The sequence below is a fragment of the Perognathus longimembris genome, chromosome 3, assembly GCF_023159225.1.
Source record: "Perognathus longimembris pacificus isolate PPM17 chromosome 3, ASM2315922v1, whole genome shotgun sequence".
Classification (NCBI taxonomy): domain Eukaryota; kingdom Metazoa; phylum Chordata; class Mammalia; order Rodentia; family Heteromyidae; genus Perognathus; species Perognathus longimembris.
Genome location: NC_063163.1, coordinates 87,200,679 through 87,221,620, shown reverse-complemented (window position 1 = coordinate 87,221,620; position 20,942 = coordinate 87,200,679). Strand labels below are relative to the sequence as shown.

At 41.8% G+C, this 20,942-nt stretch overlaps 1 protein-coding gene across 3 annotated transcripts in view; it reads right to left on the bottom strand.

Annotated features, from left to right (window-relative positions):
• The window catches only part of Kntc1 (kinetochore associated 1), an 86,911-nt gene that overhangs the window by 16,761 nt on the left and 49,208 nt on the right, over nt 1-20,942 (bottom strand). Inside the window, exons 32-48 of one of the 3 annotated variants that reach the window (XM_048343026.1) lie at nt 20,498-20,570; nt 18,326-18,393; nt 16,761-17,038; nt 15,680-15,852; nt 15,079-15,176; nt 13,180-13,318; nt 12,205-12,261; nt 10,966-11,129; nt 9,521-9,625; nt 8,435-8,563; nt 7,234-7,350; nt 6,091-6,200; nt 4,974-5,181; nt 3,257-3,346; nt 1,321-1,492; nt 1,171-1,229; nt 869-1,085 (exon numbers count right to left, since the gene is read on the bottom strand). In XM_048343026.1, coding sequence (XP_048198983.1) covers nt 869-1,085; nt 1,171-1,229; nt 1,321-1,492; nt 3,257-3,346; nt 4,974-5,181; nt 6,091-6,200; nt 7,234-7,350; nt 8,435-8,563; nt 9,521-9,625; nt 10,966-11,129; nt 12,205-12,261; nt 13,180-13,318; nt 15,079-15,176; nt 15,680-15,852; nt 16,761-17,038; nt 18,326-18,393; nt 20,498-20,570 — 2,257 coding nt within the window. The remainder of the gene's footprint in view (nt 1-868; nt 1,086-1,170; nt 1,230-1,320; nt 1,493-3,256; nt 3,347-4,973; nt 5,182-6,090; nt 6,201-7,233; nt 7,351-8,434; nt 8,564-9,520; nt 9,626-10,965; nt 11,130-12,204; nt 12,262-13,179; nt 13,319-15,078; nt 15,177-15,679; nt 15,853-16,760; nt 17,039-18,325; nt 18,394-20,497; nt 20,571-20,942) is intronic. The other 2 variants (XM_048343029.1, XM_048343028.1) reach the window with 2 other exon arrangements.

Genomic DNA, 20,942 nt, shown 5'->3' with positions numbered 1-20,942 from the left:
GGAGGAATGAAGTTTGAGGCCAGCCCAGGTGGACCTGCCCCCCTGAACTCACAGCTGGGCATAATGTTATGTGCCTGCCATCCCAGCAGCGTGGGAGGCCGAGATTGGGAGGGAGGAGGCTCCAGGACAGCCCTGGTGGGAAAGGCTCGGTGTGGTGGCACAAGCCTGTTGTCCTGTGATCAGAGTCCAGATAGGTGAGACTTTCTCTTAAAATAGTGCAAAAAAAGGGGATGGAAGGTGGGGATTGGTTGTAGAGGGCCTGCGTGGTAATCACCAGGCCCTAAAGTCAACCCCCAAGGGAATCCTTGTCCATTTACATCCCCACCTACAAGCACCTGTGTCCCCATACTCTGATCTAACACTACCAAGGAGTATGTCTGCGTCACCTGAGCTGTGGAGCATTCAGCAATGCCACAGTGAAGAGGAAGGGCACATATATTTAGAAATCCATAATGAAGGTCTTAACCTTAAAAGACAGTTGGGGGGCTGGGAATATGGTCTAGTGGCAAGAGTGATGCCTTGTATACATGAAGCCCTGGGTTCAATTCCTCAGCACCACATATAGAGAAAATGGCCAGAATTGGTGCTGTGGCTCAAGTGGCAGAGTGCTAGCCTTGAGCAAAAAGAAGCCAGGGACAGTGCTCAGGCCCTAAGTCCAAGGCCCAGGACTGGCAATAAATAAATAAATAAATAAAATAATAATAATAATAAAAGACGACAGTTGGGGCTGAAGGCAGAGCTCACTGTTAAAGGGCTTGTGTGGCATGCACAAAGCCCTGAGTTGCATCCTTAGCACTGTGAAAAAGGAACACAAAGGAACAACGCGATGGCTCCCTAGTCTGACCCCAGTGGAAGGAGGCTCAGGTACCTTCCGGGATTTCCTGGGTGAGGCTTGTGGCGATGGCAACAGCCCACTCCGGGTTGACTATCGACAGCAGGTAGGACTCGATGGTCTGCGTGATCTTAGCTATTTCCTTGTTCATGAGCACCGAGGACTTGGCATGGGTTAATTTCAGAAGCCTGGGCTTCAGGTTGTTCTCGAAAACATGCTTGGCGGTAGACACATAGAGAGTGTCTAGCGAGAACTTCAGGAGAAAGGAAAGGAAAGTATGAGCACCTCCAGCCCACATTCAGGGCTGAAGTGAGCACAAAGAAGCTGCCACCAATTACCTTCATCAACTTGGAGATTAAGAGCAGCGTTGGAAGCGACTTCTCACTGAGCTCAGAAGCTGGGAAGGAAATGGGGAGAGGATGTTTAGCTTCAGAACAAAACAACTTGTTGGCTACTTACTAAAACCCATCAGAAGGTAATTAACATACAGAGAATCTTCCAGAAGTTCTGTGCTGTGCCAAATAATATTAAGTGAAAAGGCAGTCTGGTCTGGGCAGCTGATGGCAGGGTTATCACCTGCTCCAACATATACTGGTACTCCAGGTCCACAGGAGGAGAAATTCTTTTGTATGATTTCAAGTGTTTCAGAAGACTCAATGCCTGCATGAAAATAAATCATTCTTCTGTAGACACAGCCCTGAGTTCCACCGCCTGTTTGCTTTTCCCAGACAGACTTGTTTTCATCTAAACTCTTCTTTGTTTTCCCTGCAATGGTGTCCTCCCAAAACAATTTTTACCACCACCACTAAAGGAACCATGTAGAAGACAGTGGTCTCTTGTTGATGAGAGAATGTTTTGTAATCAATACTTTAGATCTCATTTTTATTTCTGATGAATTAATTCATTTTTGAGATGGGGAGTGTGGCATGTGGCGGTCTTGCTATATTGCTCCAGGCTGGCTGCAAATCCCTGGACTTAAGTGATCCGCCAACTTTAGCCCCTCAAATAGCTGGGACTACAACCTTAGCTATATTTCATTTTAAATATAGAGGCCTTAGATCTAAAATTAATTCTCTGCATCTTTTATTCATCTGGTGGCTATATTTTCTACCTGGGGGCTTTATGACCTTTTCAATCAACCTATTTTCTTTTACTATTAAAATCTAATTTAAGGGGCTGGGGATATGGCCTAGTGGCAAGAGTGCTTGCCTCGTATACATGAAGCCCTGGGTTCGATTCCCCAGCACCTCATATACAGAAAACTGCCAGAAGGGGCGCTGTGGCTCAAGTGGCAGAGTGCTAGGCTTGAGCAAAGAGAAGCCAGGGACAGTGCTCAGGTCCTGAGTCCAAGACCCAGGACTGGCAAAAGACAAAAAACAAACAAACATGGGGCTGGGGATATGGCCTAATGGCAACAGTGCCTGCCTCGTATACATGAGGCCCTAGGTTCGATTCCCCAGCACCACATATACAGAAAATGGCCAGAAGTGGCGCTGTGGCTCAAGTGGCAGAGTGCTAGCCTTGAGCAAAAGGAAGCCAGGGACAGTGCTCAGGCCCTGAGTCCAAGCCCCAGGACTGGCCAAAAAACAACAACAACAACAACAAAAAAAACCTAAGAAAATGGACCAAAATTCAGAAATGATTAAGAAGTTAGCATAGGGCTGGGGATATAGCCTAGTGGCAAGAGTGCCTGCCTCGGATACACGAGGCCCTAGGTTCGATTCCCCAGCACCACATATACAGAAAACGGCCAGAAGCGGCGCTGTGGCTCAAGTGGCGGAGTGCTAGCCTTGAGCGGGAAGAAGCCAGGGACAGTGCTCAGGCCCGGAGTCCAAGGCCCAGGACTGGCAAAAAAAAAAAAAAAAAAAGAAGTTAGCATAAAGGAGTGTGGGAATGTAGCTGAGTGTACAGTATTTGCTTAGCTGCAGGAAGCTCTGGCAGAAGGAAGAAAGAAAGGAAAGGAGAGAGGAATGAAATGAGGAGGAAGGGACAGAAGACAAGAAGATGCTAATGACAGTACTAAGAATTGAGTATTCTAGAGCTTCTCACTAATACACAAGCTAAACCTAACTGAACTGCCTGTCCTTTTCCTCCTTTATTTCTTCATAACTAGTGCTGTAGTCACTTCGTTCTCTGATAGCTGATTTAAATCACCTCAGTACAGCAAAAATAGAATAAACATAAATGATAAAACATGGATAGCATGAAATCTTTTCACTAAAGATAATAAAAAGAATTTTTTTTAAAAAAAGAAGCCTTTTACTCCTGGAATCCTTTTAAAGAAAAAGATCTAGAATAAAGTATAGAGTTTGAGTTCAAAGGGAAGTCAAAAGATAATCCAGATACAGGATAACTGTAATGTTGACTGGTAATCCAAATAAAAGCATAAAGATAATCTTGAGCTCTTTAATGTATTCGTTATACCTGATTAATATTGATATTAGTTATCTTTTCATCGGCTCTCTCTATAACTTTCAGGACAACTTCAATCATTTCATAATCATAGGGATCCAACTGCATGAAAACAAACACAATATTAAAATGTGAAGAGACATACCATGCTGAAGGCTTTTTTTGTTGTTGTTGTTCTGTTTTGTTTTTGCCAGTCCTGGGCCTTGGACTCAGGGCCTGCACACTGTCCCTGGCTTCTATTTGCTCAAGGCTAGCACTCTACCTCTTGAGCCACAGCGCCACTTCTGGTTGTTTTCTATATATGTGGTGCTGGGGAATCGAACCCAGGGCTTCAGGTATACGAGGCAAGCACTCTTGCCACTAGGCCATATTCCCAGCCCCTGAAGGTTTTATTGAATTAATGTTTGCTGGTACAAATAACAGATATAAAATATCATTGTGGTGAAATCTAGATTATTCTTTTTAAAAAGTTAATAGTTTGACACTAAAATGTTTATTCTATAGAATAGGATGATAGGGAAGTTTCTTTGCCTTGTGGTTTACCACAGACAGTCTCTCTAGCTTAATCCTTTTTCAAAGAATATTTGCTATGTTAAAAAAAATCTGGGAGCTGGGAATGTGGCTTAGCAGCAGAGTGCTTCCCTAGCCAGCATGCATGAAGCCCCGGTTTCGATTCCTCAGCACCACATAAACAGAAAATAAGCCAGAAGTGGCGTTGTGGCTCAAGAGGTAGAGTGCTAGCCTTGAGCAAAAAGAAGCCAGGTACAGTGCTCAGGTCCTGAGTCCAAGCCCCAGGACTAGCAATAAATAAATTAAATTAAAAAAAAAACAACCACCTGGATAGAGATGGGGTACTGGCAGCTCATACCTGGACTTTCCCTTGGGAAGCTATTTAAAAATACAGGACATAGCTGGGAATGTGGCTTAGTGGTAGAGTGTTAGCCTAGCATGCATGAAGCCCTGGGTTTGATTCCTCATAACTACATACACAGAAAGGCTGGAAGTGGTGCTGTGGCTCAAGTGGTAGAGAGCTAGCTAGGAGCAAAAGAAGCTCAGGGACAGTGCCAAGCCAATTATCATGTCACCAGACAATACTTTTGTTTTCCCAGTCTGGTTAATTTAACATGAAGGTTTTCTTTGTATGGTATATTCGCCCCCATTTTATTGTCAGTCCTGGGGTTTGAACGTGGCCTTGGCACTGTTACTGAGCTTTTCTTTTGCTCACTCTACCATTTCAGCCACAGCACCAATTTTGACTTTTTCTGTGTATATGGTACTGAAGAATCAAACCCAGGGCTTCATGCATGGTAAGCAAGCACTCTACCACTAAGCCACGTTCCCAGCCCTGTATGGTATATCTTAAAAATTCATCTGGGAGCCAGGCTCCCAGGCTCATGCCTGTAATTCAAGCTACTTGGGAGATTGAGATTTGAGGATCATGGTTTGAAGCCAACACAATAGAAAAGTCTGTGAGACTCTTATCTCCAATTAACTACCATAAAACTGGAAGTACAACAGTGGTTCAAAGTATAGAGTGCTAGCCTTAAGCAAAGGGGGCAGGGACAGCACTAAGGCCCTGAGTTCAAGCTCCACAATCAACGAAAGAAAAAACAAAACAAAACAAGAGGATATATTGACGGCATTTGTAAGTATACAAATCTGATCAATAAAGCGTAGGATGGACTCTTGAAGAAACCTCATGCTTTCCTTTCTCCACTCATCCACCTACCTTTCGCAGTATTCCACTAAGACTGATGACCAAATCCTTTGTGCTGGCTAGTAAAGGCACCATCTCAATGGCTTTGGCCAGGAACTTAGAATGCTGCTGCTTGGCAGGTACCTGGGTGGCATCTCCCTGGCTTTGGCTGGCATTGGTGTTGTGGAGAAGGGTTTCAATGAAGAGCTGGAGAGCTGCATCACAGTCCAACTGAAATGTGCTGAAAGAAGTTAGGAGTTACACCCTGACACCCCCTTGTGTGGATTTCAGACAACGCAGATACCTTGAGTGTTCCCATCATGCAAGTTTAACCTTCACGTTGTCCAGCCCCAAGTTACATAAGCTAGAGAGCACCAGACTAATAGTTAACCAGCCTTTTGTAAATCACACATTCTTCCTGGTGGGTATGTAAACAGATATAATGGAGGAAAGAAATCTGTAAAGGGGAAAATATTTATGCTCCTTAATACAGCAATTTCACTTTTACTGGCCTCAAAAGTAGACAAAGATATAGAGAGAAAGACATCCACTGCAGCAAAGGTTTGTAATCACAAGAAGTGGGATGAACTAGATAGCACAGAGAGTTTAAAACCAGCTTGGGCTCTGGACTGAATCCCAGGCCAACCAAGGCTACTTTGTGAAGCTGACTTAAAATAACACTGGACATTGGAGGAAAGCAAAGAAAGGGGTGACACTGTCCAAAAACAAAGGGTACTCTTAACCTGTCTTATGAAATATAGAACACCTTAATAATAACAATGAAATTATATTAAAAAATAACATTAGAAACAACTCAATTGCCCCTCAATGAGAGGATGGCTAAATACTGTGCAAATATGACAGATTTTAGCCAAGTTCAACAGAGAGGAGGCAGATCTGTGCAAGTGGATGGCAGGACACATATTGGTAACAGAATAACATGTTACAAAATGGTTTGCAAAATGTAATTCTATTCCAGTAAAATTTATAAACAACAAAAGACCAACCCAGGCTTTTCTTTCTCTCTCTCACCTTTTCAGCAGTACTGGGCATTTGAACTCAGCGCCTTGTTGATTACTGTTTTCCTCCTGTGGGGAGTAGCTGGTGGCTAAGCTAACAGTAAGAAGATTCTGAAAACTCAATGAGTTACCTGCAATATTCCAGAATGAGGCTTGTGTCCATATCAATGTTCTCCACAAGAGCTTTCATGAATTCTTTCTTGGTGAGAAAATCTTGTCTGAAGGCTGGTTGGAAAGAAATCTAGAAATGCAAAGAGCAAAATGTAGTCTTGGCTGGTTCCAGAACCCTAGATCCTCCTTCATCAGCCCCTTTGTGCTGGCACTACAGGCATGTAACTACCACTTTTCTACTCAATATTATATTTTTTGGGGGTGGGGAGGGGTTCGGACCAGGGCCTCATGCTCTCTTCTTTTGCACTCAAGGTTGGTGCTCTACCACTTGAGCCACAGCTCCATTTCTGGCTTTTTGCTGGTGAATTGGAGATAAGAGTCTGGAGGACTCTTCTGTGGGGCTGGTTTTGAGTCATGATCTCAAGATCTCATACTTCTGAACAGCTAGGACTACAGGTGTTCATTGGCACCTGGCATCAATATTTTCTTGAAAATGCCATACGCAGTGGTATTTGTCATTCCAGAGATCTGGGAGACTGAGAGGGGATAGCTTGGGCTCAGGAATTCAGTACCAGTTTAGACCACATAGCAAAACCCCATTTCAAAAACAATCAAGGAAACAAATAAACACCGTAACCAAACAACAGCAGCAGAAAACAAAGTATGAAGCTAAAGGTTAGGCCAGAAAGAGCACAAGTGTCAAGAAAGAGCACGAGTGTCAAATGACATTAGATATATTCCTCTTAAGTTCATATGTACAAAAGAAAATGAAGCAAAAGGTTCTTTTTCTTTATCTGTTCAACATAACTAAAATTTTGTTCCGTTTTGTTTTTTGGCCAGTCCTGGGCCTTGGACTCAGGGCCTGAGCACTGTCCCTGGCTTCTTTTTGTTCAAGGCTAGCACTCTACCACTTAAGCCACAGCGCCACTTCTGGCTGTTTTCTATATATGTGGTGCTGAGGAATCAACCCAGGGCTTCATGTATATAAAACAAGCACTTTACCACTAGGCCATATGCCCAGCCCAATAACTAAAAAAAAAAAAATATATATATATATACATACATATATATCTATATATATATGAGTATATAAACTTTCTCTCACTGAAGGCAATATCTTAAATTTTCAAGATGAAAGAAACCGCAGAAATGTGAACACTCACGCCAAGTTTTCCCAGACGAATTCCCCACTGGGCATCAGTACTGACTTCATGGAACCGAAGCCCCATTTGGACCTCCTGATAGAGACTAGCCAGCTGAGAGCCCACCAAAGAGATTGCCTTTAAAAAAAAAAAAAAAAAAACAGATTAAAACTATCGCACATACAATGGTTTCTTCTATTCAGACACCTTGATGACAACACTCGTAACTCTGGGCTAAGGATGTGGCTCTTTGGGAGGACCGGTGCGTAGCACATGCAAAACCTGGCCTAGTCCTCAGCACCAAAAGAACCAAACAAACCCATAACCTCCCTTTATGATGACAGGCTAGAACATCATGGAGTGCTTTGTTCCCACTCACAACTTCTTATACAGCAGTTGGATAATTCAGCTTTTGGTTTGTTTAGCTGTCTTGCAAATCCCTACAAAAGGGAAATTTTAGAGCACAAAACAACTGGTTGGTGTAATAGTACATGCCTGTAACAGTGGTACTCAGGAGGCTGAGGCAAGAGGATATGCATTGAGGCCAGTTTGGGCTACATTGCAAGACCTTGTCTCAGAAATAATAAACAAACAAATAAAATCTCACCCTATAGGGTTTCTAAAACAGTAAATTGTGAAGTGTGGAATTCTAAGTCTGAGTATTTAACAAACTAAAAGCATCTTAGTCAGTTACGGATGGCTCATGCCTGTAATCCTAGTTACTCAGGAGGCTGAGATCTGAGGATTGAAGTTCAAAGCCAGCCCAGGCAAGAAAGTCTATGAGACCCTATCTCCAATTAACCACCAAAACTCTAGAAGTGGCACTGTAGCTCAAGTGGTATAGTGATAGCCTTGAGCCAAAGAGCTAAGGGACAGTGCCCAGGCCCAGAGTTCAAGCCCCAGGACCAACAAAAATAAAAATAAAAACAAAGAAATAAAAAGCATCTTAACAATTCATTTTTATTGCCAGTCCTGGGACTGACCACAATCTTCAGATCTCATCCTCCTGAGTAGCTAGGATTATGGTATGAGCCACCAGTGCCCAGCTCCGTTTTAATTATTTAAATCAATAATGCTTATTGTCACTGTGTCACCTTAACGCTGATTGAAACCACATGACCTAGTTCAACAATGGATTCGTTAAACAAGACAAAGTCATTTCATTTCTGCTCCCAAATCTTCAACAGTTTAAGAATGAAAAGTGTGCTTGCTCAGGACCTACCAGAATCTTGTCATAATTCTGCCATGCTTTATCTATGAGCTTCCAGAGGTTTTCAAACACGTCTTTTTGAGGCAAGAGAGTACAGTAACCCAAGGCCAGGTGGAGATCCACTAGGCGACAATTAAACACCTATGGGAAGAAAGCATCAGAAGCATTTATGCATTTATGTCTTTACAATGAAACCAGAAATAAAGATCTTTGTCAACAAATTGAATTATAAATCTTATAAAAGGAGCCAAGTGCTGGGACCTGCAACCCTACTTATTTAGGAGGCTGAGATTTGAGGATCGCAGTTTGAAACCAACCCTGGGCAGGAAAATCCTTGAGATACTTATCTCCAATTAACCACCAAAAAGCTGGAAGTAGAGCTGTGGCTTAAGTGTAGAGTACTAACCTTAAGCAGGAAAAAAACAACAACTAAGAAACAGTGCCCGCACACACGTGCACTCACACACACAAGGATTCATGTGAGGTATTCTAGTACTCTATTCACAGAGACAAAACAGATAGGGTCTCAAGACCCTATCTTAAAATCCGGCCTAGCTGGGGATATGGCCTAGTGGCAAGAATGCTTGACTCCTATACATGAGGCCCTGGGTTCGATTCCCCAGCACCACATATATAGAAAATGGCCAGAAGTGGCGCTGTGGCTCAAGTGGCAGAGTGCTAGCCTTGAGCAAAAAGAAGCCAGGGATAGTGCTCAGGTCCTGAGTCCAAGCTCCAGGACTGGCAAAAAAAAAAAAAAAAAAAAAAAAATCCGGCCTAAGTTGAACTGGATTTCAGTCCTCCTACTACTTATAGTCCTCTCAGTAGCTAGGAATGTGCCACTGTATCCAGCTATTTGTTGAGATATGGTCTCATGAACTTTTTGCCAGTGTAACCTCAACCTGCAATCCTTCCAATCTGTGCCTCCCAAGTAGCTAGCTAGAATTACAGGCCTGAGCTACTGGCACCTGGCTTCTGGCTATATAACATATTTTTTTTTTGTATAACATTATTTTAATACATTATAAACCACAGAAATATATGCACTGTGGATTGAGGTGGGAGGCAAAACAAATGAATAAAAACTCTACAAATACTTACTTTGTGCAGTAATGTTGTAGCATTTCCTCTGATAAACCTGACGGACTTGTCTTTCACTTCCAGGACAGCATTTTTTAAATTAAGTAATGTGCTCTCTCCAAGTAACTTTTAGAAAAGAACAAAAGAATCTTTAGGTCAACTTCTATGTATCATTCTGAAAATTCTCAAATATCAAACAACTTCCAAAATTTATGACTTTATGAAAAAAATTAGCATTTAATCTATAGCAAGAAAGCCAGAGCCAGGATGGGGAACTGACAAGGGGCAAAAACAAAACAACTCTATAGGGAAGAGGGAGAAAAAAACAAGGGAAGAGGTAACAGGTTTGATAAGAAATGTACTCACTGCCTTACATACGAAACTGTAACCCCTCTGTACATCATTTTGACAATAAATAAATTAAAAAACAAAACAGAACAAAAATCTCTATTTCCTGCATCAGGAACATGGCTCAAGTGGTAGAGCAAATGTCTAGCCAGTATGAAGCCCTGGGTTTAATCCCCAATACTGCAAAAACACTCTAAAGTTGATTTAAAAAACAAAAAGGATTGGGGGCTGGAGATGTGGATCTAGTGATAGTTGCCTAACAAGAGTTAAGACTGGCGTTCAAATGCCAATAGTGCCCCAAAACAAAACAAACAAATAAAAAAAAAACACAACAAAACCAATACCCAAAGGATTGGCATTAAGTATATGTCAACAGAGCCGCAGAGGGGTGGTATGAAGACAATCCCTTGTTTTACAGATAACTGCCCTAAGATTATGGTGTGAGCAATTAATCAAGAACAGGTGCTAAAGCCTGGGTGACTTAACTGAATCTGCTTTTCCACCCTTCCTTGGGGCTCTAGGAAAGTATGGAAATGTGAGCAAACATTTTGCCCTTGTATCTAAATCTCAGATGCCAAACAGAACTTCTCACATTTGACAAATGATCAATTTCCTGACTATAGAACCAAATCAGGTGGACTGGAGCTGGACACTGGTCAAGAGGCTGAGATCTGGAAGTTAGCTCCCAGAGAAAAAGCCTGTGATACTCCATCTCCAAGTCAAACAGCAAAAAGTCTGGCTGGAAGCATGGCACAAATAGCAGAGTGCCAGCTAAGTAAGTGGGAGGCTATAAGTTCAAACCTTGGTACTGGCCAAAAGAAACAGAAAAAAAAAAAAGGACTAGAAATTTCTTTGGTGGGTCTTTTGTTGTTTCATGCTATGCCAAAGTATTCTTTTTTTTTGCCAGTCCTGGGCCTTGAACTCAGGGCCTGAGCACTGTCCCTGGCTTCTTTTTGCTCAAGGCTAGCACTCAGCCACTTGAGCCACAGCGCCACTTCTGGCCATTTTCTATGTAGATGGTACTGGGGAATTGAACCTAGGGCTTTCATGTATACGAGGCAAGCACTCTTGCCACTAGGCCATATTCCCAGCCAAAGTATTTATTCTTGAAACTGTACCTTTTCACTTAAACTGGCGTTCATGAAGTTTGACATAGAGTGTTGGAGACAGGATCCAAAGGAACTAACCACAAATCTGAGGGCCAGTTCCCACTGGCTAGACTCCTGAAGGTTCTGAAGCAGTGCAGCGATGGAACTTTGAATTTGTAGGATGAAGTTGTCTCCTGCAAAGTGGTGAGAGGATTTGAATATTCAGATTATTTTTCTTTTTTTGTTAGTTTCTTTTTTAAAAATTATTTTTTTATCTTTAAGTAGTCATACAAAGGCATTGTTATTTAACAAAGCAGTTTAGTAATACAATGCATCTTTAGATTTTTTTTGTTGATCGTGGGGCTTGAACTCAGGAATGTTCTTGAGCTTTTTTTTTTTCTGCCAGTCCTGAGGCTTTAACTCAGGGTCTTAGCACTGTCTCTGGCTTCTTTTTGTTCAAGACTGGCACTCTACCACTTGAGCCACAGTGCCATTTCTGGCCTTTTTTGTTCATGTGGGGTTAAGGAATCGAAGCCAGGGGAATTCATGTATACAAAGCAACCACTCTACCACTAGGCCATATTCCCAGCCCCTCTTCAGATGATTTTTAAAGCCAAGAAACAAAACAAAACAAAACAAAAACTCATTATGGGGACGGCTTTCAGGCTTAGCATTCTCCTTCAAGGCAAGTAACAGTCATGGACTTCCTTCTTGAAGTTAATGTGAGTCTGTGTTTAAACCAGAAAATAACAAAGTCCACTAAATAATGAGATGTTTCAATTATAACTTGCTTGTTTTTAAAAATCACGATGCTCAAATCATGACCAGATGAAGATCATACTTCTTTCTTTTCTTTCTTTTTTTTTTTTTTTTTTTGCCAGTCCTGGGCCTTGGACTCAGGGCCTGAGCACTGTCCCTGGCTTCCTTTTGCTCAAGGCTAGCACTCTGCCACTTGAGCCATAGTGCCACTTCTGGCTGTTTTCCATATATGTGGTACTGGGGAATTGAACCCAGGGCTTCATGTATACAAGGCACACTCTCTTGCCACTAGGCCATATTCCCAGCCCAAGATCATATTTCTCTATATGGGAGACTAAGACGTCTGAACAGATTTCTAGATGTTAATACTATCAGCTAAATCTCACCATCTCCTAACCTTCTGGAAGAATAACAGTGAAATAAACACATGGACAATTCCCACTCAGCATTTCACAGAATTTCTGTACTTAAAAACTAGTAATATAATATAGTACAGTCAACATTAAATACCTTTACTAATGGAGCAGTACGGCAAACTTGTAGATTCAAAGGGCTGTCTTTTGCTTTCTATAAATGAGAATAATAAAATGAAACCAGCATTAAATGAAATACTCTCATAAAGTACTATTCAGATATTTAAGTATTGTATTACTATAAATTTAAAAACCAGGAAAAACATTGTGTTATCATCACACATGGTTCTAAAACTATTTCTCTCTCTCTCTCTCTTTTTGGCAGTACTAGGGTTTGAACTTATAACCTCCTGCTCTCTAGGCAGATGCTCTACTCTCTGGAGTCATGCCCTTAGTCTACTGATTTTGATATTTTTAGAATAAGATCTCACGTATATGGCCAGGCCATCCTAGACTACGATTCATCTATTTATGCTTCCTATGTATTTAGCATGAGAGGTGCGCATTACAATACCCGGCTACTAAACTGAGATGGGTTCTAGAGTTTATGCTCAGGCTAACCGTGAACTATGATCTTCCTGTTCATCTCTTGACTAGCTAGGATTATAGAAGCGAGCCATTGGCACCTGACTGCTCTGGTTATTTTTAAGATAGGGTCTTGTTTTGCTCAGGCTAGCCTGAATGTCAATCCTCTTTATGCTTTCTGCTGTAGTTAGGATGACAGGCCAGGCCCAAAGGGTCTTGTGAGTTTTTTTGCCCAGGCTGGCCTAGAACTTCAATCTTTTCAACTGCAACCTCCTGGCATAGGTGAGATAACAGACACATGCTGAGACCTGCTATTGGTTGAGAAGGGGACTGGATGGAGGTAGGTGTCCTCATAAACTTTTCACTAGGGCTGGCCTGAGCTATGATCCCTCTCACTTCTCCATTAGCTGAGATTATAGGTATGAACCACTGGGCCTGGCTCACACTGCTGCTTTATGTTGTGTGTCAGCCTAGTTGTAAACCTGTACAGTCTAATTTCCATAGAGAGAAAAATGCATAGAAAACAATGAGACAAGGGAAGACTTACCTGTGAGAGGCACCAGGAATGAAATAAACTCATAAATCACTGGTAGCACCACCTGTGCTTCAAGAACAATCCCGTCTTCATTGAAGAAGTCACTGTAAGACCATTCTTCATATGGATCCTTATGAGTTCCAAAAGAAGTCTAAATACCAAATCGAACAGAGATGAGAGTGTACTTCCAACAGATACCACCTTCACGGGGCAGAGTGCAGACACAGATGGATGTGAGCCAAACAGCTTCCATGGTTCAGTGCACCTATGTACAGCTGGTACAGATTCAACCAACTGCAGATCTGAGTCATACAGAAAAAAATCAAACTGTGCCTGTGCTTTTAACATGTACAGACTTTTAAAAATTATTATATTATTTTGATAATTTCTTCCAGAGGTAGGGAACCTCTTTTCTGCCAAGAGCCGATTTCGATATTCATAACATCATTTGAGGGCCACACAAAACTGTCAGATCGGCACACGGCCAAGGGCAGCCAATGAGAAGCACATGTGTCTGTTTTGTCATATACTAATGACTTCAGAGGCTTTAATAATTTGTGGGAAAGCTGTTCCCCACTCCTACAAACAAATATAGTCTAACAACTATTTATATAGCACTGAAACTGCATTAGGCATCACAAATAATTTAGAAATGGTTAAAGTATATGAGAATATATATGTAGGTTATATGAAAACACTATACAACTTTAGATAACACATTTGAACATCCATTGATTTTGGTTTCTGTGAGGGGGTCCTGGAACCAATTTCCCCTTTGGATGCTAAAAGAACAACTATATTCTGTTTTCTCCGATCTATGTCATAAAAATAATACTTCATTTTATTTGTTTGTGTGTGTGTGTGTGTGTGTGCAAATACTCTTGCTTGAACTCAAGGTATAGGCACTGTTCCTTAGGGTTGTTTTTTTTGCTCAAGCTGGGTAGTCTACCACTTGAGCACACCTCCACTTCCAGCTTTTTGCTGATCAACTGGAGATAAAAGTCTTATGGAGAGTTGGGCACTGGTGGCTCACACCTGTAACCCTTGCTACTCAGGAAGCTGAGATCTGAGGATCACAGTGCAAAACCAGCCAGGACAAAACAGTCTCAATGAGACTCTTATCTCCAGTCAACCACCAGTACACCAGAAGTGGAACTATGGTTCAAAGTGGTAGAGCACTAGCCTTGAGCAGAAATGCTCAGGGACAGTGCTCAAGCCTCACAACTCACACAAAAAAAGTCCTATGGAGCTGGGCACTGATGGCACATGGCTATAATCCTAGCTACTCAGGAGGTTGAGATCTGAGGATCATGGTCTGAAACTAGCCTGGGCAGGAAAGTCTATGAGACTCTTATCTCAAATTACTCACCTAAAAAACAGAAGTAAAGCTATAGCTCAAAGTGGTAGATTGTAGACTTTGAGTGAAAAAGGTCAGGGACAGTGACCAGGCCCTGAGTTCTAGCCCCATAACCATTAAAAAACAAGTATCTTACAGATTTTTCTGTCTGGATTTGAATTAAGATCCTCAGATCTTACGTTCCTGAGTAGCTAGGATTATAGACTTGAGCCACACGAGCCTAGCTTGGAACTCACAATCCTCCTGTCTCCACCTCCTGAGTGCTAGAATTGCAGGCATGTATCACTATGCCTAGATTTCAAAAGTGCCATTTCAAATGAAACTCTAGCAGAAGGACAATGTCCACAGAGTCTTCAATGTTCAAAAGATAGTGCACATAAAAGCCAGCAAGTGTGACCAGAAAAGAGAGGCGGCTTCATGCTCTCTGATTTCCTAGTGGAAAATAAGAAAATGTCAGTGGTAGATTCAGATTCAGGTAGTTTTAGGCTGGTGCAGATAATGAGACAGTAGGAGTTCCGCTTCAGGGGAAAAAAATTTTTTTAAAAATGACTTACTTTCATTAGCACTCCACAGTCATCCATCTGGCACTGTCTGAAAAGTTCCACTGCAGTGAAAGTGTATTTACACAGCTCTAGAGCATCTAGTAAAAAATCTGGAAAGGGGGAGAAAATCCAGCAAACTTCTGTTTTACGTCTTTAGAATAAGGAAAATAACTCCTCTCATTTTTGTTTCTTATAATTACCACCCAGAATTCTAAGAAAGTCACAAAATAGATAGAAAGGTTTCCTCAGACTACTCTAAATGCAGTCCAAGTTTTTTCTTAAGCTTGGCTTGAAAGTTCGGTTACCTATGAGAAGGCAAGGAATCTCAGAATCCCATAAAAGTAAAGATCATCAGCAGTCAGAGAAATGCCATTGTTGATCTGTTTTCTTCTTGCTACATAGCCCAGGCTGGCCTTGAACTCACAATCCTCCTGCTTCAGCCTCCTCAGTGCTGGGATTACAGAAGTGGGCTATCACAACTGGCTTTTAATATTTAAAAACTATCAACTCCTGTAAGGAGATGAATTGTAATGCTTGTATCGTTACTGCCCAGCATTTGGGAGACATGAATGCCATGAGCCAGAGAACATGAGAGATCTCTAAATCTTGTCACCTGGACTGCAGATAGTGGCCGCTTGGCATGCAAGACCATGAATCTCAGTGGGAAGATTCAATCCCACAGGAGCTGTCATGGGGACATCATTAGCCAACATCTCACAAAGCTTCTGGCAGGCCAGAAATAGCAATTTCCCAGTGTCGGCGTTGCAGTGATACTTAAATAAGTCTCTGTGGAGGAAAACAAGTGTGGATAACTAGAGTACTCAAATCGAAAGCAAACACATTTACCATTTTTGTGTTGTGTTATACTGGAATTTGCACTCAAAGCCTAATGCTTCCAAGCAAGCACTCGACCACTTGGGACACACTTCCAGCACACATCTGACTTTTTTTCTGAGCCATACTTCCATACTACCACATTTGACTTTATCTAGCTACTATCACCAACAAAGAGTATCTTTTTTTTTTTTGGCCAGTCCTGGGGCTTGGACTCAGGGCCTGAGCACTGTCCCTGGCTTCTTTTTGCTCAAGGCTAGCACTCTGCCACTTGAGCCACAGCGCCACTTCTGGCCATTTTCTGTATATGTGGTGCTGGGGAATCGAACCCAGGGCCTCATGTATATGAGGCAGGCACTCTTGCCACTAGGCCATATCCCCAGCCCATCTTTTTTTTTTTTTTTTTTAATGCAGTACTAGGTCTTGAACTCTGGGCCTGGGTATTATCCCTGAACATTTATGCTCCAGGCTAGCACTCCACTTTTGGCTTTAAAAATAAAGCGTACTATATGTCATGGAAACATTGTTAAGACAGGCTGGAGCGGCTCCAGTGGCTCACAACTATAATCGTAGCTCCTCAAGGGGCTGAGATCTGAAGGTCACAGTTCAAAGCCTGCCTGGGCAGACAAATCTCCAATTAACCAGCAAAAATCTGGCAGTGGAACTGTGGCTCAAGTGAAAGAGTGCTGGTCTTAAGCAAAAAGTTAAAGAATAGCACCCAGGTCCTGAGTTCAAGCCCCAGTACCCTCACAAAACAACAATAAAACCAGTATTCCTGGCACTACGCTTATCACTGAAGAAATAAACAAAGCATACAGTGCTTTCAGAGAAGCCGGGCAGACTGAAGAAATGGGCATTACCTGCATTTGCTCAGTGCCGTCCCAACTTTCCCATCTTTCAGGGCTCTCAGTGCCAGCTCTGCTTCCAGCTCTTGTGAGGACATCTGCAGGACCAGTGCCTGTCGGTGTAGCTTTGATTGGGTGTTTAGGCCCATCCCTTGGGCCACTATGGGCCCTGAGGTACTCCTGTTTTTGTTCTCTTGGGCATCTTGGTGGGCTTTAATGTGCTGTTCACAAAGATCTGCTACCAGGGCACGGTTGTTATAATCTTCAAACGGAAGAAAAACCTCAAAGTTCTCCTGCACCAAGGTAAGCAAGACAAAGTCAGAGATTACTCGCTTATAAACTACGAAGCCAAAACTTCTTAATTCAAAAGTTATTAAAATAATAATATTATGTAAAATCGGGAAAAATAGGAAACCAGGGTTTCTCAATGTCAGCAATACTGACATTTGTAATTAATAATTCTGAGTTATGGGGAAACTCGAACAGAAAAAGAAGTGTAAGGGGCTGGGAATATGGCCTAGTGATAGAGTGCTTGCCTCACTTATATGAAGCCCTGGGTTCTATTCCTCAGCACCACATATATAGAAAAGGCCAGAAGTGGCGCTGTGGCTCAAGTTGGCAGAGTGCTAGCCTTGAGCAAAAAGAAGCCAGGGATAGTGCTCAGGACCTGAGTTCAAGCCCCAAGACTGGCAAAAGAAAAAAAAAAATATCACTGAAGCCCAGAGCATGAGCCACCAGTGCCCAGCTATCTTTTTTGTTTTTAATAACCTCATTTAACTACTAAAAAAATGGTAAACAGTACAACAAGCAGGGGTTTTGAAGTCAGGCATAATGGATAGCCTTAGTGGCTGCAGTGATTGGCTGTAAACCTGGGGCAATGTTTCTCAGTTATAGAAGAACAACCTCTCAGGCTGAAGTGAAGGTGATAGACACACACCCACCAGATCCAGCTCAATAAATGTTCACACAATGGTGGTTAGATAGAGATCACTTTGTTTAGATCAAATCAGAGCTTTAGAATAACTGTAACTTTCAAGTGGAAGAAAAACATGGAGAAATGAACTCATGGTCATATCCCTGGAAGCTTTCACAAAGACAGCGATTATCTCAAACTTTATAGACGTGAGGTTCCTTTACTATGTCCTCTGATGTACAATTTCACATATAGAAAATGGTGAGACCAGAACATTAGAGAGCTGGTGGAAGACAGGATGGGGAGCCAGGTCAAATGGCCCCATAGGTACTGCTTGGAAAGGGGAAAAGAGTAGAGACAATGGGTGTGCACTGTGAATGTTCATTATTACTGAATTGCTCAGTGTTAATTATCGAATTAATACTACTGAACTGCATACAGAAAAATTGTTATAATAAAATTAACATTATATATAACTTATTACAATACTAAACGATACCAAACTCATTGAATGGATGAACCATATGGTATATGAATTATCATCTCAATGAAGTTGTTGAGAAGAAAAGAACCAGAAGGTAGAGCATCTGGAGGCTTATGTGCAAAGTGGTGAAGAGGGACACACAGGTTAACTGCACTGATGGATCCTGTAGCTCAGCATCATCACCTGTAAACCAGCAACTGCTTTAAATAGTTTCAAGACTTCTTCACACTCATCCTTCTTCTGTAGATCATCTGTAATTAAAGATTTGAAAGTTACAGCAGCTATACATATTCCCACATGCTCCAGTATGGATGTCACCCCAGAATATCATGTGTTTTTTGTTGTAATAGGGGAGGGAGAACTGTTGGGAGGTGAGAGGCAGAGCCTCTGTGAATGAATTAACCCTCTCAAGGACTAAGCATAGTTGCTAGAGTGCTTATGTTATAAAACTGATCTCTCTACCACCTCACCCCAGTTAGAATGGCCTATACTCTGAACTCAGGCAACAACAAATGCTGGAGGGGCTGTGGGGAAAGAGGAACCCTTCTCCATTGTTGGTGGGAGTGCAAATTAGTACAACCACTTTGGAGAACAGTATGGAGGTTTCTCAAAAAGCTCAATATAGTCCTACCCTATGACCCAGCCATACCACTCCTAGGCATCTATCCTAAACAGCAAAACCCAAGATATCAAAAGGACATTTGTACTTCCATGTTTATCGCGGCACAATTCACAATAGCCAAAATTTGGAAACAACCCAGATGCCCCTCCACAGATGAATGGATCCAAAAAATATGGTACTTATACACAATGGAATACTACATAGCGATTAGGAATGGTGAAATATTGTTATTCGCAGGGAAATGGTCAGAACTCGAACAAATAATGTTGAGTGAGACAAGCCTAGAACACAGAAAACAAAGGGGCATGATCTCCCTGATATATGACTGTTAACAAAGGGAGACGGAGAGACAGTAGAGACCAAGTCTGTGAACACTGTATATGTGCTTGATACATTGTATATTGCATATGGGTCTACCTGACCTAGACAAGGGATGGAAAAACAGGTTGTAAGATATCACAAGAAATGTATACACTGCCCTACTATGTAACTGCACCCTCTTTGCACAACACCTTGTAAAAAAAAATTTATGTTCAATTAATAATAAAAAAAAATTTAAAAAAAAAACTGATCTCTCTCTCTAGCACTTGCCCTAGCTTGGTCTGTCTGGATGTGATGGCCCCTGTCATAAGGTAACAAGACCCTCAGTGGGCTGGAAGAGTGGCTCAAATAGTAAAACATTTATCCGGCAAGTACAAGGCCTCGAGTTCAAATTCCAGTACTGCCAAAAATGAAAAAGGTGGCCTTCAGAAGAAGGCCTGTGAGTTAAATAAAGCTAAACAAGAAGCAAAAATAAAACTGAGTTCTCTCCTCATTATCTGATCTTAGGAATTTTTTATACAAGTAGAAGATAAACAAAAACACTATGTTAATTAACAGGACTTGGAAAGGCTAAAATAGTGAGGCAGGTGCTCCAGGCTCAAACTTATAATCGTAGCCACTCAGGAGGCTGAGACCTGAGGATCATGGTTTAAAGCCAGGCAGGGAGGAAAAGTCCTTTTGGTTTTCTTTTTCTTGTCCTGGAACCAGAGCTTCAAGCTCTCATTTGCCTTTTATTGCCCATAGCTGGCACATGAGCCATACCTCTAGTCTTACATTTTGGTTATTAATAGAGTCTCACAGTCTTTTCTTCCTGGGCTTGCTTTGAACCTGGTTCCAGGTTTCAGCCTCCAGAGTAGCTAGGATTACATGTGTGAGCCACTGGCACTTGGCTCACTTTGGTTTTATTTGTAAGTTGTCAGCAGTTCTCCTCAGATGGTGCTACAAGACAAGTTAAGTCCAAAAAGAGTTATAATTCAAAAACTATATCATTATCCTACCTGGAAGTAGAAAAGGGAAGAGTTATAAGGAAAATGATAATTATTCCAAAATAAAATGTAACTTCTTTTCCCCCATAGTTACTTCTTTAACTGCCTCAAGTTCAAGTTTAAATGGGCTTTCCTGCTCTAGTTGCTGATAACTCACTGAAACATGAGAAAAATGAATAGTAAGTTCAAAGTATCAAAGAAGTCTGGACAAGCACTGATCTGAAGCATATAAAAATAAAAAGTTGATTTGACATGCTTCTCTTCTCATACTACCCATTAAAAACTATGTCAAGAAAGGCAGAAAAATGGGTAACATCAATAAAGATAATCAAAGGCAGGACAACCATAGTTATGATATTAGTTGTCATTGGTGGGACCATCTGAAAAGGGTGAGCATTGGGAAAAAACCAAGAGCCAGAACCTTACCTTTCTGAATGTTGTAAAGTATTTTTAGAATGTCCACTGATGTCTTTGCCACAGACATTCTCCAGGCCTTCTCCTAAAATATAAAGATACAAAATGAAATGCAGTTCTTTTTCTGTTAGTCATGGGGCTTGAACTCAGGGTCTGGATGCTGTCCCTGAGCTCTTTTGCTCAAGACTAGTATTCTACTACTTTGAGCCACAGCGCCACTTCCGGTTTTCTGGTGGTTAATTGGAGAGAAGAGTATCACAGACTTTCCTGCCTGGGCTAGCTTTGAACTATGAGCCACAGAGCTCAGCCTCCTGAGTTGCTAGGATTATAGAGGTGAGCCACCAGTACCTGAATACCTCAGCAGGACACAGACAAACATAAAAACAAACAAACAAACTGGGGACTAGGGATGTGGCTGAGTGGTAGAGTGCTTGCCTAGCATGCATGAAGCCCTGGG